The sequence below is a fragment of the Protopterus annectens genome, chromosome 5.part0, assembly GCF_019279795.1.
Source record: "Protopterus annectens isolate FY-2018-M chromosome 5.part0, PAN1.0, whole genome shotgun sequence".
Classification (NCBI taxonomy): Eukaryota; Metazoa; Chordata; order Ceratodontiformes; family Protopteridae; genus Protopterus; species Protopterus annectens.
The window spans coordinates 151,046,610-151,070,283 of NC_056735.1; the positions used below are offsets into that span (position 1 = coordinate 151,046,610).

At 40.0% G+C, this 23,674-nt stretch overlaps 1 protein-coding gene across 1 annotated transcript in view; it reads right to left on the reverse strand.

Annotated features, from left to right (window-relative positions):
• TSGA10 (testis specific 10) overlaps positions 1–23,674 on the reverse strand; it is a 1,008,750-nt gene that overhangs the window by 338,503 nt on the left and 646,573 nt on the right. The window contains exon 13 of the mRNA XM_044071816.1: positions 19,054–19,222. Within this exon, the coding sequence (XP_043927751.1) occupies positions 19,054–19,222 (169 nt within the window). The remainder of the gene's footprint in view (positions 1–19,053; positions 19,223–23,674) is intronic.

A 23,674-nucleotide genomic window follows, 5' to 3' on the forward strand; every position in this document is an offset into this window, starting at 1 on the left:
TATATATATATATATATATATATATATGTGTGTGTGTGTGTGTGTGTGTGTATATATATATATATATATATATATATATATATATATATATATATATATATATATATATATATATATATATATATATACTAGTTTTTTCTTTTAAACTGTAGCAAACTGCCTGAAAATTTTATTAACCAAATGCCAGGAGCCCAGATTTTTATTTTCAGAGGTGGCACATGTGACTTTAACTACATATTTTTTTCAGATAAACAGCTAACTATAAAATACACTAAGTTTATATTTATGCCAAGTCTATAAGTCTGTTAAAAATACGTATGTGGGAGATAGTATCAAAGGCTTTAGCCAGGTCAAGATAAGTTGTATAAACTCTATAGTCACTATGTACTGGTTCAAAAACCTTTTCAAAGAAACGATCAAGGTTAAAGAGGTAGGAACTGCCTATAACAAAACTGAACTGGTGAGGATCCAGGTCTAAGAGTTTTCAATGTCTAAACTGATGAGGTCAGAAATGACATTTTTCATAGTCTTACAAAAACAGTTAGAGAAGATAGTAAGTCTGCAATTGCCAGGACAGAAAGTTGGGCCACTTTTATTTAAGGGCATCACAATGGCTGTTTTTCAGGTTTTGAAGTACAGATAAGTTATATTTGACATGAATAATCATGTATCTTCTTATGCAATCTGGTCCAATGCGTATGGTGCTTTTAGCTTTTAAGAGACAGACAGGACATGTTCTATAGTAATTACAAAGTTCTGTCTGCCACTGAGTCAACTTAGGAACATTTATTGATGTTTAGCTATTTCCTTGGGGTATGAGTGCATAGGGCCATTGTGGACAAGCTCAGAACATTGCTTGAAATTAAGTTTCTGATACAGTTAAAGAAGGATTTATAGTTACTGTTGGTTGTGGTAGCTATTTTAATTTTATATTTAGCCTTACATTTTCTGAATATGTACTTTAGTTTTTTTGCTAGCTCATTAAATTAATCTCTTTAAGTAGGTAGAACATGAGTTATTATAGGCCATAAGTGATTTGTTATTCCTGTTTAGTTTATTTGGATGGACATTTGACCAAGGAGGTTTGCATTTCATAGGTTCATAAGTGTTTACTAAGCTAATAACCGCAAGGACCTTTTTAAGCCTAGCCATGTATCCTAAATCTCTGACAAGTTCTGATACCCTTGGTAAGTCTATGCAGGGGCTTGGGAGATGAAACATTTACACCCAGGGGCCTGGAAATGGAACCATTTACAGGTTGCCAGTGTCCTTTAGAGACATAGGTCCAAACCAGGGATGAATATCCTGCTCCCCATCCAACTGTCCCGTTGCAATTCAATTGTGTTAGGGAAGAACTCTGCTTTGCATGGATGGGGAGCCTGTTCCAGAGATGGGGGTAGTCCCTGGGATACACACCTTCTCTGTAGTAGGTCCTATTTATATCACAGGCAAGGTTTACGACTTTAAGAATGGGTAATTCTGGTGTTGTTTGTTTTGTGGATACGCAGGAGGTCCATCAGAGTGGGGTCTGACAATGCCCTATATGCCAGGCATAGATCTTCCCTCAAAAGCCTGTAGGAGGCAGAATACAGGGATATGCCCTTGAGGTGGTCGGCAAAGGACATTTTATGTATGCCCAGTATTCTTTTAGTGAGGAACCTCTGTGGACATAATTCCATTTGTTGGATATGCCTGATTGGGGTCACTGTACCCAACAGGTATGATGAATGCTGACTACAGTGGAACAATGACTACCTTGGACTTAGATGTCATACCTTTGTTTATAAGTTGTGCATATGATAGTTACCAGGGGTGGATGACTTCCTAAAGGATACTTTATGCATTTCTTGGCATTTAGTTTTAGTCCATGACTCTGACACCAGTTGTTTGTCTATGTCAGCCCTTCCTGGAGAACATTTGTGCCAATGTGGGATTCAGTGACATCTAATTTGCAGTCCTCTGCAAATTTAGTCAGCCAGAGACCATTGACATTGTCCTTGACTTCAGAGAAGTAAATACCAAAAAGGAACAGTCCAACGACTGTCCCTGAGGGACTCCACTTGGGACTGGTCTCTTTGTAGAAGTAGACTTCCTAATTCTAACTTACTGGTCCTGTCTGTGAGCCAGTTGGCTATCTATTGGGTGACATATGGATTTGTACCTAACCTCTTGAGTTTGTCAACAATGCCCGAAAGTAGTATTATGTCAAATGCCTTGGCCAGGTCAAGGTAGGCAGTGTGAACCATTTTGCCCTCATCCATTGTTTTGGTGACCTTCTCAAAGAAGTCCACCATGCTGAATAGGCATGACCTGCCCTTGACAAATCCAGACTGGTTTGGGTCCAGTGTCTGGAGGTTTACTAGATCACAATTGATCATTTTTGTGATAATTATTTCCATGGCTTTACCTATAAAACTAATGAGACTTATGGGTCTGTAGTTTACAGTGTCTGTAGATGGCCCACCTTTGTGCAGAGCGATGACTGTTGCTGTCCTCCATTCATGAGGCATGCAGCCGGTTTGGAGACTACAGTTAAATAGCAATTCCAGAGGGCCTAATAGGTCATGTTTCATGCTATTTAGATAGCATCCTGGGATATTGTGTGGTCCCATTGATGTAGTGTTCTTGGCCATAGAGAGAGCATTAAGGACCCATTTCCTAGTGATAGCAGGGGGAATTTATATTTGATATTTCCTGAGGGAAGGTTCCAAGGGGAGAGAGGAGTTGTTTAAACATGGTAATAGAGAGAAAAATAATCAAAAGTTCACATAACAGAAGAGATCACATTGCACATTGAAATTAACAGAAATACAAAAGCAAAAAAATACCATCATACCTCTCAACTGTCCAGATTTTCACAGAATTTCCAGATTTTTGCCTCATATGTTTCATCTGTTCCTCATAAAATTTGTGGATTTCCGGCAAATCATTGAGGACTGATGTCACTAAATAATGACTTCAGTTTCAGACTTCAAATCCATCAGAAAATGTATACGCACAGAAAACCTTTTATTATATCAATTGTCTAAGTTTATAGGAGGAATATTTAAAAAGTGTCCCTATTTTGGGCCTTTGTTCCCCCATTATTTTTGGCTTAGTCCAGATTTTGTATGTTAAGAAGTTGGGGGAGGTATTATACCAGCACTTCAGTTCATTGGATAATCAGTTCTTTTATGAATATATTCAGTTTCTCCGTATTTATTAAACTACACAGAAGCTGTAAAAACTTAGATTTTACTGGCCCAGGACACCTTTCAATTAGAATCCAGCAGGTGTGACTTTTCTTTCTCACTGTTATTGTTTCATTACATCTGTTCATTGATGTGATTTTTTTATTTTTAAATGTGTGGTTGTTTTGATAATGTCTTTGCTGAAGTGCTGCTGCTGCTTTTTGCAATATCTGTTACCTCAGGAGTTAAGTCAAAACAAAAAAAAAAAGAAAGAAAACATGTATTACTGTACTGCATTCAATTTAATTTGCTGACCTGGTTAGAGCCCTGATCTTAATGGACCGGTTTCAGTCTCAGCCTGGAGACTGTTCTTATACTCCTAATAGTTTTGTCATGCCAGATGAAATAAAATGTTAACTATTTAAATCAACTTGTCTACCAGTTGCAGTTCTCATCTTTAGCTGTATACAAATATTGAATATTGGTGGGAAAACTTATCTTGGAAAATGTTTGATAATTGTTATAAACTACATTATAAACATAGCATAGAAGTTGTTAAACTGCTGGAAAATAGCACATATAATAACATATTTATTCAATGTTTTAACCTGGTAACTCCAATGAATACAATACCGCTCAGCCTCAGACAATGAAGTCTGGACAAATACAAAAATAATCAGGGACTGAGGCCCACAAATCATGGACAGATTTTAAGTGTTGCTCTTAAAAAGTGTGAATTTGCTAGAATTACAGGTTTTGCTTTAGTGTGTATCTGTTAAAGGATCTGAAATATGAAACTCAAATGTGATTTCAGCCCTCTGAATTGTCATAAAAAGCACAATTTTTTTGAGAATCAGATAAAAAATATGAGGTAAAAATTTGTACATTTTGCAAATTCTGGACAGTTGATAGGTATCGGGTACCTCCATATTTATACTTGTGCAAACACGCACACATACTTATCTACATTTTAAACATATATCTGTACATGTGCCTGTTTCTGCTACCACAACCACAGCAAAATCATGTGCAACTGAATGTAAACTGACATCTTTCCACGCATGATTTTGCAGATTCTTAAGGTGATCTTTTCACAACCACCAAACCCAGTGTCCCACTTTCCCATTTCTATTCCGATAGTCAGTTAACCAGACTGCGCCCCCCTTTTGCAAATTCCTGGATCCGCCACTGATGAGTATCTTTTAAGCATGTTAGGGTTTAGATGAACAATGTAGTGGTGTTGTGTAAGGAGATGGGAGGGATGAGAAGTAAGGCTAATGTGTAAGTGGGTGGGGATATGAGGAGGAAGGGGTGGAGTTTAGTGGGTGGAGAGGAAGTGGGAGTGGTTAGATGGGTATAAATGTAGATGTAGTGGGGGTGGGAATTGGGGGGTAGGGTAGGGGAGTGGAGTGAGCCCGCAGGGCGAACGGAGCGGGCTAGAGAAAGTAGCAGAGGATTCAGCAGAGACAATCAGTGAGCACCATTCACCTGGAGAAGGACAGAGGGACAGGTAAATTGCTGCTAGAAGAGCAGGTGAGGTGCAGGAGAGAGAGGTGGGTAAGGTGCAGGAGAGAGGATAGTGGAGAGGGGGAACTATGAAGAAATAGAGTCTTAAGTTAGTAATGACTAGGAGCTAAGAAGGAGTATAAAGGGGAAAAAAGGCAACTGAGAATGTCTGAGAGATGATAGAGGAGGAAAGAAAGTGGATGAAGACTATGAAAACTGTGGGGAAGGAGAAGGACACAAGGGTGAGTTACACTGCCACCTAGTGGGCAGAGTAGGAATTACAGTAGGTAACCAGGAAAGCTGGATAGGTGGGGAAGAGTAAGCTAAGTAGCTAGGGAAAAGACAGTCAGGAGAAGCTTTTAGTCAGGGAGAGGAGTCTGGTTGCTGGTTTACCTGACTCAGTGGCTTTAATTAGCTTACATGTTTAATTACAAGACAAGAAATTGGATTAGCTCGCAGTATGGGTCAATAGAGAAACATACTTTGTAAATTCTGTGCAAACAGGTGAGTGCACTGGGCAGCAAAAAAGGATGGTCCAATATGGCAAGGCTTGAGGTGGATCAGGGGGTCCTTAGACACCAGGCAAGTCCCTTATTGCAATGTACTGGTTAGATTGCTGGGAGGGTGAAAGGTAAGAAGAAAGGGATTAGAATATGATAAAGCAACAAGAAGAGCTTTTAGTGAACAGATAGAAAAGAGGTAGAACAATAGTTCAGCAAGTATTAATAAAAATTAAATTATACATTCTTATGCAGCTACATTATAGGCTAGCTTTACACATGCAGACCACTAGTAATCTAAAACACACTATGCAGGAATTAGCAAGGAAGATAACATAAATCAGTCAGAGGCATCAAAAAGGCAATTTCCAGCAAAAGGAAGACAATGCATGTTGAAAAATAGTCAGGCAAGATCACAAGTAAGGCACATGCAACAGCTGCTTGATAAGATGGTAGTTACTCCCACGGATGTTTGGCTTAATCGACTGAAAAACTATGCTGGTTGGTTAAGGAAGAAGTCCATTTCCAGATATTACATTGGGCTAAGATACTAGCAAGATGTTTGGGCTGCTAATAATGGTACCAAATTAAATTCAGGTACGAGTCTATCGCCAACAAATACATGAAGTAGCAAAGCACACGACTGTAAAACTAAAGCCAATACCAAATTAGAGATATGCTCCTCAAAAGAATCTGTAGGAGTTATGAGGTTGCAGGAACTGTACTAAATTCAGTTGCGAGTCTATCGCCAGCAAATACAGGAAGAGTAGCAAAGCACATGACTGTAAAACTAAAAACACCCTGCCCTAGCTCTTGGTTAACTTAATGAGAGCAGTAGAGCAGTCAAATAAAAGGATTTCAAAAGAGCAGGAATGCTCATTCAATGACTGCACAAACAGTCCATGTGGGAGGAACCACAAGCCAAGTAGCAATTAGCGCTGTTACAGTACAAGGTTAAGCAGACACCAAAATATAGTGAATTCGCCTAATTAAACAGCCTAGTATAATGCAGTTATAACAAAACGATAAGGAAGAGAAAAAGAAAAAAAAATAGTAATCTGCAGTGAAACACTTCGGACTAGCTGCAAGCGTTTTTACAAATGGGGTAGTCGGGACGCTACAGCAACATGCAATCATGTAGTTTGTAATATCATTATATGTATCGTAACTAATCACTTAAATCACGCTACTGTGAAATGCTAGCACTGGCTGCTAGCAATTCAACAGTTAAGATAGTCAGGGGCGCAGTATAGCATACAATCACTTAAATTTTGCCCGTAGGGTAAGAGTAGGACAGAAAAAAGATGTGACGCTAGTCACAACAGACTATGGGCATCAGTAAGACAGCAACAGCGGTATAATGTCAAATAAATAAATAAATTAAATGGTCAGACCTGTAGCAAAACAACCTAAAACTTCCAAAACGTCTCATTTCCACCCACTTCTATATCGCCAACTTTTGGAAAATATTTCGAAAAAAAATCTGCCACCAACTTACATCCTGCTTACAGCACTACCACCTCCTCTCACAGAAACAGCATACATTTTGGTCAGGAATATGCACCATCACAGCTCTGTGTACCCAGGCAAATGAAATTCTGCTCAATAAGTACAAAAGCAACCTCACTGGAGCTGTCTCTTTGTTGATCTTATAAGGGATATGATCTCATCAGCCACTCCAACTGCTCAATCTTTTGTCCTTAATGAGCAGGATTTCATCTCCCTGGGTCCAAATAGCCATCATGGTGCTTCTTCCTGACCAAAATTTTTGCTGACATATAAATTCTTGTCCTATTTAACACAATGCAGACTTATCCTCAGCTTCTCCAAGGCCTGAATAAGGTAGCCCCACTATAAGTCATCAAAGATATTAGAAGTGTTAGCACTGGATACTGTCACTGCCATATAGGACCCTAATGCTTTAGCTTTAACAGCCCAGTACTAGCTACAAATACATTTTCAGGTTCAGGTCTACCAGCAAGCCTCAGAGGAACAACTGTTCACATCAGATGCAGTGCTTTAGTCAGTTTACTTTCAATTTAGTTATGATTTTTATGTCATGTTGCATCAACACAATTGGGCAATAACTGCCACAATAGGCTGTTCTTGCCCCTGCTTTAGAAAAACATATTTTAGTTCCCATTAATTATGGTACAAATTTAGTAATGAAGATCTCCTCCTTGCTGTAACTAGGTACTATGATATGACAGGCAGTCCACCCAGACCTATGGATTCACACAAAAAAAATCTAATGATGGCCTTTTTAACTTCTCTAATCCTGGTTTAATAGCTTAAGCTCTAAGGTATAACTGATGTGCAACTTAGTGCGGGCAGTTCACCTGCAGTTTGCAGTTCCAGTTGCACCTCTTGAACTGACTATCCTAATGTCTTGTATTTATTTTTGTATTTTGTAAATGCTACCATCAGGCAGGAAATATTGCTTCTTATTCCCACAGTCACCCATGCCAGATCTATTCATCTTTTAGCATGCCACATCTAGGATATCAAATCCTTTTATCTAGGATAACAAAGTGGGCCGATTTGCCGATAACCTGCCCTCCAAATCTCACCACTGTCTGGCACTCAGTTCACTTAACTGGCTTAAGTTTCCAAACCACCTCAAACTATCTCAACTTCTCACAATTCACTCCATCATCAATAAACCCTCTGATTGTCCAAGCATCTCCTCACTTGTCTCACTCTATATCCCTGCCCATCTTCTCAGGAGCTCTGACCAATACCTTCTACAAATACACAAACCTAATAAATCTGCAGATCAGAATCATTACAGCTACTCACCCGCCATCCAAATGGAACAAGCTTCACTTGACCCGTAGAAACACACCCCTGACCTATAAATTTAAGAACTCACTCAAACAATACCTATTCAACCTCAGGATATGTCCCCGTAATCTCCCTCCCTGAATCTAGTCCTATTCTGGCTCACTCTTCTCCCCTACCTTCCTCCTCATATTCTATATACCTATCACATTCATTTCACTTTATGCCAACTCTTAACTCCTTATCTTCCTCTAAATTACCCACCCCTTGCCTTTTTTATCTTATGCTATCTTTCTCTTACCTACCTTCTGCTGAGAAGTAGATTACTTCCTGACTCCCTTCAGCCTACTTTACTTAGCATTTCTGACTTCTGCTGTATTTTCCATTAAGCTAACATCACTCCTCTATTCTTGACCTGCACAGCATAGTCTTAAAATCTATTCATCCTCCTGTTCACCACCTCTCTTTCTGTCTGATCTGTACATTGTATGCAATCCCCTCAACCTTGTTACTCTCCCTGAATGTTCTACTTTCCCTCTTGTGTATGTCACTTATATTACTATCTGCTTAAAACACTGACTGTGATCAAATCTTCCAGCCCACATCATTGTAAATGCTTTTGCTAACAATCTCATTGCATCACACACTTACCATATTCCTGAGCTGTTATAGCTTTAGCTTTGGAGCCTTGCAATTCTCATTGTAATTTTTATTGTATTGCAAATCTACTGTAATATTGATCTATGTTATTATCTGTACTTTGGAGCGTTTCTCCCTAGGCCTCCACTGAAAAAGGGCTTTGACCCAGTCGGACTATCCCGGTTAACAAATGTCAAATAAATAAATAATCTATCTAGTGTTGTCACTTAAATAGATCTTCAATTAAACTTTTAAATTCTTAATATATTTTTTCTACGTGTCCACGGCTGATCAAGCCATTACTCAGTTCGTACTCTACCTTTTAAGCTCCTGCACCCAAACAAATACAAGTTCCTGCTCATTTCCTCTTTTTCCTTCTTGTATTAATCCTACACCCGTATGGACAAAGGGTGATCCACATACATCTCAACTGTCAAGATTTTCACCTCATATTTTTGGTTGGCTCCTCAAAAAAATATGCTTTTCTGGTAAATTGCTGAGGATTGAAGTAACTAAATAATGACATACATTTTTCATACCCTTCAGAAAATGCAAGCTAACAAAAATCCTGTTATTTTAAGTTCTTTCTAAGTTTCTAAGAGTAATATTTAAAATCTGCCCCTATTTTTGGGCTTTTGTCCACCATTATTTTAGGCTTTGTCCAGATTTCTTGAGCTAAGGGGTTGAGAGGTATGCTGATTCAGCTGCTGGTCATCCTAATTTAATAGAGAAAGACATCATGCTTTTTATCCAGGAATGGAAATTAGAGTCTTTGCGTAACATTATATTCAAATTCATTACACAGAACATTCATTCCAGAGAACTTCAGGAAATAGACAACTCATTCACAGCCCCAGAAAACCTATTAGTGAACCAAGGCACAAGTACTCTTACACCATCAGCTAGCTTAACCCTTAGTGGGTCAGTTCTGGAGATGGTTTCATGTACTGGGAACTGTGGGTGAATTCTGTCAGGTTAACAATCCACCTTACACCCAGGACCTCTTGCACTTCATCCAACTGCTCCCATCCATTATAAGCCTTAAAATAGTTATCTTTGCAAAGGCCTGTTTAGTGGAGAGTTAGATGACCTTGTCAGCCTATCAAAAACATTTTTACAAATACAGATAGACTGAAGTAAAAAGTGGCAAAACAATTTTTGGCAACAGTGGAGTTTTCTCTTTTCTCTACTTTTGTGTGACTTTGGAATGGGTATACATAAGCTTGGGAGGTATAGGGTGAGTCCCCTCAGATGGAAGAGTTACAGGGGAAAAGCCCCCCCCCCCAAAAAAAAAAATACCTTTGAGGTTTTCCATAAGTTATTTGGGCATTTTTTCCCAGCAAACTTACTTTTGTTGACAGTGAGTTTGAGTGACATGATTCCATCTCAACCATAAGGATATCCATACTGACCTGTACACTGTCCCCCATGGACTGGGGCAGTTGTACAAAGGTTAAAGGTAATCCATATCATATAATACATGTAATTTGATTTCCTTTTAGCAGTATCCATCAGTGTCACTACCTACTGTCCTCCCTTATCACTTCTGTTCTGCAGTACATTTTGGTTAGGGGAATTATGCAGAACAATCCCCAGCCCCTTCCTTCTATGTAACTTGGTAGCATTTTTTCCCAGCAAACTTACTTTTGTTGACAGTGAGTTTGAGTGACATGATTCCATCTCAACCATAAGGATATCCATACTGACCTGTACACTGTCCCCCATGGACTGGGGCAGTTGTACAAAGGTTAAAGGTAATCCATATCATATAATACATGTAATTTGATTTCCTTTTAGCAGTATCCATCAGTGTCACTACCTACTGTCCTCCCTTATCACTTCTGTTCTGCAGTACATTTTGGTTAGGGGAATTATGCAGAACAATCCCCAGCCCCTTCCTTCTATGTAACTTGGTAGCATTTAATAGGCTATTCAACCCATAATCTCACCATACACTGCAGTGTCACTATTTCATGTATGTCTCTTTAATAAAATATACTCTAAATACCTAACACTTTACAGTTCTGTGCTGAACTACTAATACTGTCTCCAAAAACATCAATTTCACCAAGACAAACTTGTTAAATTTGCATTTTGATGAATACCTTTTCTGTATGTTCATTTTTAACTTACAGTTTTTATGGGGTAAAGCCACTGTACAATTTTTACATTTGGAATGTTATCCCTTACATCTTTGATGTTTAAACTTTACCAATCTGACAGCTGCAGAACCACAAGAATGGGTAAAACACCAAGATATAGGTCTTTCCCAAGGTACTGCCACCTGCACATGGGGACACAGGAGGTTTGTCATCTTGTAAAAACAATGTGTGAATTTGTTTTCCTTTCAGTTTTGGTGTTTGTGAGACTGCTATTCATATAATCAGGTGTTGTTTGCTGAAGTATGGTGCGGTAGCTTATAATGGACCTTAATGTATCCACATCACCTGTCTACTCTCAAGTGAATAGTAGTATCTTTTGCTATCTGTGAAGTTGTCTTACTCACCCCCATGTGTTCTAAGATAACAATGACATTACTTGACATCAATATTTGCACGAGTTCCTCATTCTTCTATACCAAATGCAGACTTCAAGTTAATAGAACAAGATACGCATAAAGGACAAAAAATACAAACATTTCTGTTGTGCTCATATAATAATGTTCAGAGAACCTGAATTTTAAAAGCAGCACTTTCTATCTTCACCACAGCATGAAGTTAGGTTTCATATTAGTAAAATGACATCACATATTCTGGTACTGTAGTGAACTTTTAGATTTGTCTACAACTGAAAAGAAAAAGCAAAATAAAAAGAAGAAGACTTGTTACTGTTAAGTAGTGACTACACTATGACTAAGGCACTTTTTTGTCAGGGGCAATGGCTATACCCCGTCTAGAAAACAGTGACTATAACTGCAGTGAACTCGTTTTAAGTTATACTAAATATTGACCATTAAGAACATGTATATGACACAAAACATAATTGATAAGGACTGCACCTCTCCAGCATGCCAACAAACACCTACAGAATGCCTTTTGCATGTTATTTATTTGTATGCCAACAAACACCTATAGAATGCCTTTTGCATGTTATTTATAACTGCCCTGCCTGAGGTTTACAAAATGAGAAAAGAGCATACAAGACCAGTGAATCAGATCAAAGTACTTTCACTGTTCATTTATACACCCATCCCACAATGTGAAAACACCCAAGTAGTGCTAAGTGCATTCCTCCTGCAATATAGGATGACCTTCCTGGCAGCAGGGAATGAAGCTGAACATCTTACATTAAACAGTTTTCTTCCTTTCTTGCTGTACTGGTATTACATGCATTTTAGGTAATGATTAACCAAAGAGTTAGGTTGGCTTTGGATAGGTAAAGTCCATTTTTCCTTGGTATTGCTTTTAAGGTCTTACTGTAAATCACTGTTAGTGGCTGCTGACCTGATGCCTGATCTTGTCATATTTACAGCTAATCAGAATACTCATTTTAATGTAACAACCTCTACAGCTTGTTGTACTCTTTGCAGGATTCTTTTAGTTCCATTCTTCAGAAATTTCAGTTCAAAAACGCCTCTAAACTTGAACAAGAGGTTAAGTTCTTTGACTGCCATCTCGAGCACTTGAAATGAATACTAATCTAAAGAACTCAGGCATGTATGTACAAACAATGGGAACATGATGCTGACTGTCAAGTCTTTCATTTTGTTTTGAAATTCTAGTGCAAATTCCATGTACACACTCAAGGCAATAGGTTGATTCACTGAGTAGCATTGTGGCTTCACAGCTTTTAGTCCTTTCTTTTTCAGTGCAAAGTATATGTCTCCTTTCAGTGTTCAAGTGGGTTTTCAGATGGCACCTTTATGTTTGCATGTCTAGAGTGAGTTTGTGTGTGTGTGTGTGTGTGTGTGTGTGTGTGTGTGTGTGTGTGTGTGTGTGTGTGTGTGTGTGTGTCAGATGATTAACAGTAAGGCAAGTTGCACAGACATCTAATCTTACAGCAGACACATTGTGCTGCCCTTAGCACCTATGGGATGCTGACCTTTAGTATCTAGATAAAGGGAAGGATGACAGAGTTCAACAAGCACATAACTTTTTTACAAAATATATCAGGCAGTTCTATACAAAGTTATAAAACGATTACCTGAAAGTACCTTTTATAGATGAAGAAAGCACAGTTAATCCATTTTCTACTGGTTCCCAGTGCTGAAAAGCTACTTGAAACCAAATTAATTTCAGACGAGCTGTAAAAAATAAGTTATATACTCACCATAACATTCCATGTGTGCTTTCCATCTCACCTTCATTCTTACTAAGGTTGGGTTCGGATCTGATCCAACAAACTCAAGGTCTTCCACTAGCTCGTGGCTAAACCCTATACCATCATGCACCAGGAGAGCTCCCCAGATCTTGTTTGCAGCTATAAAAAGGAATACAAAATAAGGGTAGCTTAATACTTTATAGAACAATCAAGAAGGTCAGAGATCGCTAATAGCCAATTGTATAAACTTGGTCTAACAGTAGAAAAAGGCTGGGGGAAAGGAGGGTGGGATGTAAGAATGAAGGTGAGATGGACAACACACATGAAATGTTATGGTGATTACATAACTTCTTTATGTGTTGTTGTCCTATCTCACCTCCATTCTTACTAAGTTTGGGACACCATATCTAGCACTATCTTTCTTGGGTGGCTCAAGGGAGAATATTCTTCAGAATCGTGGAACCAAAGAAGACCCTGTTCCTGGAGGCCAAATCGACTTTGTAATGAGTGATAAAGGTATGTGGTGTTGCCCACGTTGCTGCAGCACAAATGGTATCAATTGGCAGTCTACCCCAAAAAGCGGAAGAGGCTGCAATGGCTCTTGTAGAATGGCCTTTTATTTTATGGGGGATATCTTTGTTCTGAGATTTATAAACAAAGGTTGTACAATCTGAGAACCATTTTGAAAGTGTCACTTTAGAAAGTGGAGCACCTTTCTTTGAATCTGCAAAAGATATGAACAGTTAGTCAGATTTTCTGAAGTCCTTAGTCCTATGTAAGTAGAAGCATAATTGTCTATGCACATCCAGTTAGTGTAACATATATTCTGCCTTATTCTCTTAATTTAAAAAAAATACTGGTAGCTCTGTGGATTGGTTCAAATTATATTCTGTACATACTTTGGGTAAAAAGGAAAGGTCTGTTCGTAAGGAAACTCTGTCTCTGTGGAAAAGCATGTAGGGGGGCCGTTATTGACAAGGCTTGCAGCTCTGACACCCTTCTTGCAGAAGTAATTGCTATCAGAAGAATAGTTTTCCAAGTTAAAAATTTGAGTTCACAGGATGATGCTGGCTCAAACGGGGGGAAAATTAAATGGGATAAAACAAAATTTATGTCCCATGGTGCAGCAGCGTCTTTAATAGGTGGTCTTAACAAAAAAGTACCTTTAAGAAAGGCTTTGCATAGTCCGTGAGACATAATATTGAGGCCTGATTCACCTAAATGGAAACTGGATATCACTGCTAACTGAACTCTAATAGTAGCTGCGGCTGCTCCTTCACTGAATAGTTTTGTCAAGAATTCTAGGATGGAACCTACTGGGGAAGAAAACGGGTCAATATGATTATTAGAAACCCATAATGAGAATCTTTTCCATTGCTTTTATATATATTTCTTGTTGAAGCCTTATGAGAAGAAATTAGTATGCGTTTTACTGATGAAGAAAGGTTATGAGCCTGGCTATGATTGTAATCGGAGAAGCCAAGCTGTCAACTTGAGAGTTTGAAGGGAGGGATGGAGTGCTCCTGATGTATGAGTCAGAATGTCTGGAACTGGGTCTAGGATCCAAGGCTCCTCCTGGAAATGAGGCCACAGAAAGGGGAACCAGATTTGGCAAGGCCAGTATGGGGCGATGAGTATCAAGTCCCTTCCCAAATAATTGGCTTTCTGAAGATCTATATGTATCAATGGGAATGGATGAAAAGTGTAGAGGAGACCCGAGGGCCAATCGTGTACAAGTGCATCCCTTGATAACTCCCCCGACGGAGGGATCAGGGCAAACTAGCTGCTGCATTTGGCATTCATGGATGTTGCAAAAAAGTCACAGCAAGGCTGGCCCCATTTGCGGAAAATCTTTTCCACCACTTCCTGTTTTAGAGACCACTCATGAGGCATCAGAATCGCTCTGCTGAGTTTGTCTGCAATCATGTTAGATTTCCCCGGGATGTGTGTTGCTATCAGAAATCATTGGAAGAAGGTTGCCCAATGCCATACTCTCAGGGCCTCCTGACTGTAAGATCTGGCTCCTCCTTGTTTGTTTATGTACCATACAACTGACATGTTGTGTGTTTGTATTGCAATAGTTCCCAGTGGAAGAGAGTCCTGAAATGCTTGCAATGCTAAAAGCACCACTCTCATCTCTAGGACACTGATGTGCAAATGGGCCTCATGATCCTGCCAAGTGCCTTGGACTGTCTTTCCCAGATAATGCCCCCCTCCCCATCTGAGAGGCATCCGTGGTCACTGTGGCTAATGGTTGGGGAAGTACAAAGGGGGGACCTAGAGTCACATGAGTGAGTAAAGCCACCAATGAAGGTCTTTTTTGCAAGATTCCTTTATCAATATTTTGTGGGACATGGGTGGTTCTTGCATCGATCACTGAATGGACAGTAGCCACTGGAGAATTCTCATATGCAGACATGCTAATGGAATCAAGGTTATTGCTGCTGCCATGGTTCCCAAGACTTTTAAGACTGTCCTTGCTTGCGCTTTTTTCTTGGAAAGAAGGTTTAAGACCTGACGTTGTAGAACTTGTACCCGTTCTGGAGGAAGTTTGGCCATCATCTTTGCTGTATCTAATTCTGCTCCTATAAAAACAATACACCGAGATGGCAGCAAGGCAGATTTTTCATAGTTTATTGTGATTCCTAGGTGACAGCAGAGCTTCAAGGTTGTGTCTCTCGTTTCTGTTAACAGATGCTCGGTGGTGGTGGTTAGGAGCCAGTCATCTAAGTATGGAAACACTCAGAATCCTAGGCATCTCAAGTGAGCCATGACTACTGTCATACACTTGGTGAACACTTTGTGGGCTGTAGTGAGGCTAAAAGGCAGAGCTTGAAACTGGTAGTGGCTGGCTCCCAGCCAAAAGCGCATGTGTCTCCTGGATCACCTGTCAATTTTTATGTGGTAGTACGCATCTTGGAGGTCTATTCAGCACATCCAATTGTCTTTTCCCAGAAAAGGGAGTAGTGACTGCAGTGTTACCACCCGGAACTTGAACTTTCTTACAGATTTGTTTAAGTTGCTGAGATCCAGAAGTGGTCTCCAGCCCCCTGTTTTCTTTGGAACTGAAAAGAATCTTGAGTAAGTTCCGGATCCTATTTGGTCTGTGGGGACTGTTTAGATGACTCTTTTGTCTAGCAACTTTTGAATTTCTAAAGTTGCCTGTTCCCTTTGACTGGGTGGAACATCCAGAATTTTTTTAATGTTTTGGATGGGGAAGGAAAAGTTTATGGAGTAACCTCTTGTACCCGCTTGTCTTTTGTTATTGTTTGTCAGGCTTTTGGGTACAAAAATAAGCAGCCTCCGACTGCCTCCAGAGATGGACAGGTGGGCCTCCCTTCAGAAGCGCTGAAAAGGCTTACCAGGGAAGGATTCCCTGTTGTTCTAATTCTGCGGATCCCCTCTGCCATATGGTCGGTGTCTTACATTACCACTTCCCCCTCTGCCCCTGGGGGAAGAATGTGCCCTAGAAAGCCCTCTGGAATTTTCAAAACCACATTTTCCCACTTCCTTTTTGACCTTTGGGATAAGGTCTGGTAAGTAGGGAAAAGCAAACTCCTACGGCAGACAGAGTCTTTCCTTCTTGCTCACATATGGTTAGTGTGCCCTTGACTTTAAGCCCGAACAGAGATGAGCCATCAAATGGGGCATTCACAAAGAAAGATTTTAAAGGGCTTCACAAAGTCACATAAGCGCATCCAGGAATGTTTCCTTAGGGAAATTCCTTTACCCACTGCCCTGCACACTCCATCTGCTGCATAAGAAATCAGCTTCATGGAGGAGTTGACCACTGAATTTAAGGTGGAAAGCTGAGAAGAAACCTTCTCTGACACCCCTTCAGCTACTGAACCTTGGAGGGTATCTCCTAGGTCCTTTAGGTGATCTCTCTGTAGTCCAGTAAAGTGAGTCAGGTAATTCAGCAATCTAAGGGCAAATGTCACTGAAGAAAGAATATGCTTTCCATATCTGTCCATCATAACAGACTCCTTGTTTGGTGGATGGACAAAAGAAGACGTCTCTGAGAGTTCCTTCTTGGTGGCTGCTGTCACCACCATAGCATCTACTGGGACTCCCTTAGTTAAGAACTTTTTGTCTGATGGTGAGGTGATGAACTTATTTGGCCTCTGAGGAACAGGTTCCACTGAATCTGGAGACTCCCTTGCCATTCGAGGAACTAAGTTCATAAGTTCATCGAAAGGCAGAGACACCCAAGTGGAGGAAGGGGGAGATCCGAAAGCCTTCACGTATACGGACTCCTCTGCTGATGGTTTGGTGGCCTTCCAGCCACCTCTCTGTTTAAGTATGTCTAAGATGTTTCCAAAGGAGACATCATCAGGATGTGACTGTGGGGACCCTTCAGCTTCATCGAGGTCCATATCTGAAATGACAAACTCCTGTGTGAAGTCTAAATGCTTCCTCTTGCATAACCTTTTATGAGGGACCTCTTCAGAGGGGTACTTTGGGGAAGTTTCGGAAGAGTGGGGAGCACCCAGTGAGGTGTCCTGAGGCCTAGGATCTCCGCATCCCTGTGGAAGCAAGGGTATAGAAGCAGACACTGGTGCCTTTGGGGGAAGAATGTCCAGAGATGAGAGTGGAGCTGCCTGTGGGGTCAGCACTCTCCTCATCACCCCAAAAGCCCCCTGCCCCAGGTCTGAGGAACCCCCCAGTTCCAAAGAACCAGAGGGGATGCCCAGAATTATGGAAGATGCCTCTGAGGCTAAGGTAGGAGCTAAGCTCAGCCGAGCCGATGCCCGTGAGGCAAAGTCAGATCTGACAACTGTCCAATCTGACTCCCCTCCCCGGACCCGACTGGAGAGCGTCGGCTCCTAGACTCCTCGAGTTCCAGTGGAGCAGAGGATGTTGAAGCAATGTTTGGATCCAAAGATCCTGAGATAGGTCTTGGTTACAACGGTTCCACCAATATCAGCTCCGGACATTCTGGCTCCAAGGTCCAAGACTGGATCAGAGGAAGAATTGATGCAGAAAGGGAGGATTCGGTCGGATCTGAAGCCCTCGGGGTTGGATCTGATAACAACTTGGTGAGTGCTGGTGTCCTTAGCAGCCTCTGCACCACTCAATCCACATCATTGTACGACAGGCTCCTGGAAGACTGAATCGAGGGGGCAGGAGATTTAGAAGGATGGAGCAAAGGTGACCTGAGAGTACAGGATACCAATTGCAAGTCAGGGAACCGGCTCCACAACTTCAACTCCACTGGCACTGAAACTAATGGAGCCGAAGAAGTAGGCCTCTCGGATCCGACAGGTTTAGGAACCAGAGAGGAAACTTTGGAAATCTTTTTAGAAGACTCCGACAGAGCACTGGAAGAGGAAGATCTCTTCCCCAACTTGTCTGATTTTGATGAGGGAGACTGGTCAGACTTAGAAGAACCCGGACCTTCTTGTAATGCTTCGGTGAAGGGGATTTTCAACAGACGTCTTAGAATCAAGTTATTTTTTTCTCTCCAAAAGAGCCCTGTGATTGAAAGAGTGACAGATTGAACAGGACTCCTGGAGATGGATAGCTCCTAAACAGTATACACAAATAGTATGCCTATCAGTAATGGACATTTTTTGTCCTCAGTTCTGGCATTTTTTAAACCCAGAGGGTTTTATCTTTGGAAGACATTGTGACAATAAGATCAACAACAAGAACAGCAGCTAACAATCAGACAGAAAATATATGAATATATATATATATATATATATATATATATATATATATATATATATATGGTTTACTATTAGATGTTCAAAGCGAACTCCGTCGACTGCACTTTTGTCAAACACGGAAGTTCGAAAACGGTAATATCGAACACCAAAAGCCAACCTAGGAACGGGTTTTAACATGGGTCGAGATAGGGGAGAGGTTTGTAGTTCAGCAATAACACTGAACACCTATCTTGACCTATGTTAAAACCGTTCCTAGGTTGGTTTTTGTTATAAGTGCTGGAGTTGGCCATTGAGGGCCTAGTCTAATACAACCACTAGCAAATGCAATATTTCTGTTTCATAAGTAGTCTTATTTAGTAGTTTGAAACACAGAAGAGATGAAGAAAAATGCTGCTTTCTACTCTTTTTTACACAAGGAACATTAAGACAGTTATTTGATATAATGGAAACAACAAAATTTGTCCAGACCCATAAATGTTACTGTAATCCTAGTACTATTAAAATAGCATATTGCTTGGTGGTTACCTGATTTTCTTGTTTCGCTTTAGAAAGCTGATCCTGTAGCTTATCATTTTCACGCATTGCTATTTCCTGAGCTCTGCCTGTGTTTGTAAGCTCCTCATTAGTTTCATCCAGCTGCTGCCGAAGCCTTGAAATCTCTCGTTCATGGTGACTAACAGCTTCATTTAGTTGACTGTTTAGCAAAGCATATATCATACAGGTTATTATTAAAGGAAAGAGTAAGATAAGCACATATTGTTCATATCAACAGCTGTTTGCTATTATACTTATTTATCTCTTTGATGCTGAATAGCAAAAACTTATTACAGAAGATCACAGACAGAGTCACTTTAGCACCATGTAGCTGCAAGAACAATTGCTAAAAGTATTTGGGTGTGGGCCTACATGGCTCGATGTAGAATTCCGATAACTGATCATTATTCCAATAATGAAAGTCTGCATAGATGTGCAGGGAGTGCTCCATCATCTCACACAAGATTTCCAGTTCTTCTTTCTCTGGAAGCATACAGAACTGCAGCAAGAAATAGGCACTTCCAGAAGTCAAACAAAAGGAGACATAATCCATATGGGAATGCATAATCTTGCAAGATGAGAAGTATGTAACATTTTAATCAATAATAAATCTGAGCAGCTAGTCTAGGAAATATCATATTTATTTAAATCAAATTAAAAATCACTGTATGAGAATGCAAAGCAAGAAAACCCAAAGTTAAGCAGCTTCAGAATTACAGTATCTGTTGCTGGCTAGGTGAGACCTGATGACCATTTTGAAGCCTTGACTTATTTGGAGGTATGTTCTGTTTAACAGGAACATTTTTCTCCTTGTTTTTCTATAGTTTGAGTCTCCCTGTACACTGGAAGATGGATTGATTTATTGTAAATGTGTATCGGTTGAGGAAAGTGACCAAGACCACCTAGCTAAGCTTGTATAAGGCTTCACAATGTGAAAGCTGGAAGATAAACCACCAGCAAAGCAAGGAGCCCTGTTATAGGCTACCTAATGTAGGCATGGGATGGTACTAAGAAGGTTAGTTAGTACATGGTAAGTAGAGAAGAGGTTGCAGAGTAGGAAAGCATGCATTGTATCTAATCTGTTATAATCAGTAATAAAAGTCTTAGCCTTGTATGGCATGCTAAGCTTCAGATTCATTTTTATAATGCCAAGGATTTGATACAGAAATCAAATTTTAGTTCATGGTCCAAAATAACCTCAAGAACATTAAAAGATTTCAAAGCTTGAATGAGTGACTATTTCAAAGAGGTAATAAGCAAGTCTAGTTTATTCCCAGATCGTATGCATTTTGATTTGGTGATGTTTAGGTACAGGTCTGAGTTTTGAAGAAAGTTCAATCCATGCTGGAGAACTGATTGCATAGCAGATACAGAACAGCCTGAACAGAGCAGTGTTGCATCATCAACTTAGTGGGGTATCTGGCAGTTATTCGTATGGATGAAAAACAGAAGCGAGTCAAGCACCCTGAGGGACTGACACATACGAAGAGGCACTATTTTCTTATCTTACACCAGAATCGTGACTAGGGTGTTGTAAAGACAAATGGGGAGGCTAGCGAGCTGTGATCGGTATTGTATGTCAATGGCTCTTGGGCAGCTGGTTGTAGCACAATGCTGGAGGTCATATAAGAGTTTGTGATGTCATCAATAATTTCAGAGGAGTCATTAACTTTTTGTCCTCAGTTGGTTCAGGGGGGTAATGGGGGATTTTCCAGGGTGCCAACTTAACTATTTATAGCTTTGCCTCACAGCCATAAACTATACCATTCAGCAAACTCATATGCTATTAGTACAACAAATAATGTAGAAAGCCCTCATAATGAACAGAGGCAGCTCCTAAATGTTTTATCCAATGCACAGGTACCCTCAAATTAGCTAGGGTATGATGCCAGCTATTCTCATTATGAGCAATATATAATTATCGACCATGGGATAGGTAAGGCTAATCTATATCCAAATGAGATAATGAACCGAAGCAGCTCCTAAATGCTTTATCCAATGCATGGGTCCCCTTAAATTAGCTATGGTATGATGCCAATTATTCTCATTAGGAGTAATATATAATTATGGACCATAGGATGGGTAAGGTCAATTTATATCCAAATGGGATAACTTAATTTGAGCACCGAAAGGGAAAGTGGCTGGGCATAAAATGGCCTGCAATGGCAGTGAGCCTAGCATTTACCTAAGAACCTTTGAGTAACATAAATACTCATTCTAAAACCATTCAAGGTCAGTATCCCACATGCTGCCACAGTTTGCCAAATAAAGAGTTTCTATAGTAGGACCAAGATTTGAGGTTGTTCAAAAGAAGTCAAGTACCAATAGGACCATACCCCTTTGAATAATGAAAAGAATAAAAGTAAGAATGCCAATACTTCACAAATAATAAAAAATATAAAAAAATGAAAGGCACAAAAGGACAGTATTCATTGCTCTTGTTATGTGAGGATTCATAAAGACTGCTAATACAGTTTAATGAAGTGTTAACCAGTGATCACATTGAAAATTTGTGTGTGTGTGTGTGTGTGTGTGTGTGTGTGTGTGTGTGTGTGTGTGTGTGTGTGTGTGTGTGTGTGTGTGTGTGGATATGTATATATTCCCAAGTGCAAATAACAGACCCAGACAAAAGATAAGCAAAGGACAGTAACAGAAGCATCTCTGGTTCAGTATACTTCACAGACATTACTGATATTTCTCAAGTCCATATAAAAGTCTTAGACAAAAATTAAGAATAAGATAGCAGCTGCAGCTCTGGTTTACTACACATTATGGAGGTTAGACAGGTTTCAAAGACAAATAGAATACAGATTTCCTTTGAAACACGCTAGTAGAATGCACAGACAGTTCTGTTCCATGGTAAAGATATTGATATTATCAAGGAAACAGTGAGCATGGCTTCAGCAAACAATTCCATACTACATCCAGAGGCACAGAGAGGTAAATCCCTGACTATGACCTGAGTTTGATTAGTAGTTCTGGTGTCTGAAAGTGCTGGCAGTTTGGATGGGATGCATATCTTGCAGAAGGGAATGTGCAGAAAATATTTTTTGAGGAGTCTTTGGGGTAGCCAGGGCTTGCAGAAAGAGTGTTGTGCAGTGGTAGGCAGAGATGCTTGGCAAGGTAGCCACTGGATGATTATGCCATCAAGCCTCACCTCATGGTCCACAAATCTTAACTCCATACAACTGCAAAATCCTTCTGAAGTTCACTGTTCAGAATGGATGACCTTTTGTTGTACATGATAAGGACAATGTCATTTATGGAAATTATACAGTTAATCTGAGGTAGATCCTAGTGGAGACCTTTAATATATAGTGAGAATAAGAGAGAACCCCGTATTGAACCTTGTGGGACCCCTGCTGTTAGAAGACACACAAGAAATGTTGCTTGGGAAAAACTGGATTTCTGTAGTTAAATCACCTAATTCTCTTTTGTGGAAGGCCTTGTACATTTTAGATATTATAGCAAAAGCTTATCTCCATCTCTACCTGACATCTTTTTACCTTAGTAGTTAACCCTGCCTTTTTACATGGTAGTTGTACCTAAGTGTTGCTCTACCAGTTGGATACACCCTTGTTTAGCAATGAACATGTCCCTAAACTCCTGTGATACTGCTCAGATTTCTTATAGCAGGCTACGGGACAGCTGCTGTGACTAGACTGCCTCATTCATTGAAGTGCAACACCAAGCTTCAAGAAAGGTTACAAGACCCCCTTTCCCCCCATAGCCTCAATATTTTAACAACCTAACATTCTAAAGTTGGTCTTTCTGCTTCCTGCTAGGCAACTCCACCATTTAATTAACATAACGTGCCTTCCTTATAATAGTGAAAGGTCTGCTGTACATGAATAAGCAATTCTACCGTTTGTCCTAAAGTATATTTTCATGTTTTCACTCTCTGGGCATAATAATCGTTTTGCTACTGTTGTGTTTGAACTATGTGCTCCTGTACCAACCCCATGCGTTCCATAAACTTATTCCTAAAATTTATTAAATACTCACAAAATGCTCTTTTTGGCAATCACCTTCCCCACCCAACTCATTAAGAAATAAGTCTAGATGCTCTCTTACTGTATGCCCATAAAGTAGCTCAAATGATGAAATAACAGTATATTCTTGGGGCACCTCCTATTAAGCAAATAGGAGTTAGGGCAGGTACTTTTCTGATTCCATCTTAACTTGGTCTTCAGATGTTTTCAGTATGACCTTAAGAGAAGAGTTAAACCTCTCCACCAAATACCTTGTTTACATCTGTAGGAGTTATTTTTAACTGCTTTACTCTACAGTGTTTCTTCAAATGAAACAGCAGCTCTGATATAGCGTTAGCCCCTCTACCCATCAGTACATCCCCGGGAAAACCTACTCTACTGAAAAATTTAACAGAGCACTAGCCACTTTTTTGTCTTAATAGAGAGCAAACTACCTCTTCAGGGAACACAGTGACACAGTCCACCACCACTAACATATACGTCTTACCTGTGGTTCTTGTGCTACTAAGAGATTCCACAATAAGCATGGCAACTTTCTGAAATGGTACTACAGTAACAGGCAAGGGTAACAAAGAAGCCTTAGCACTGTGTCCTGCCTTGGCAAACCTTTTGGTACTGCT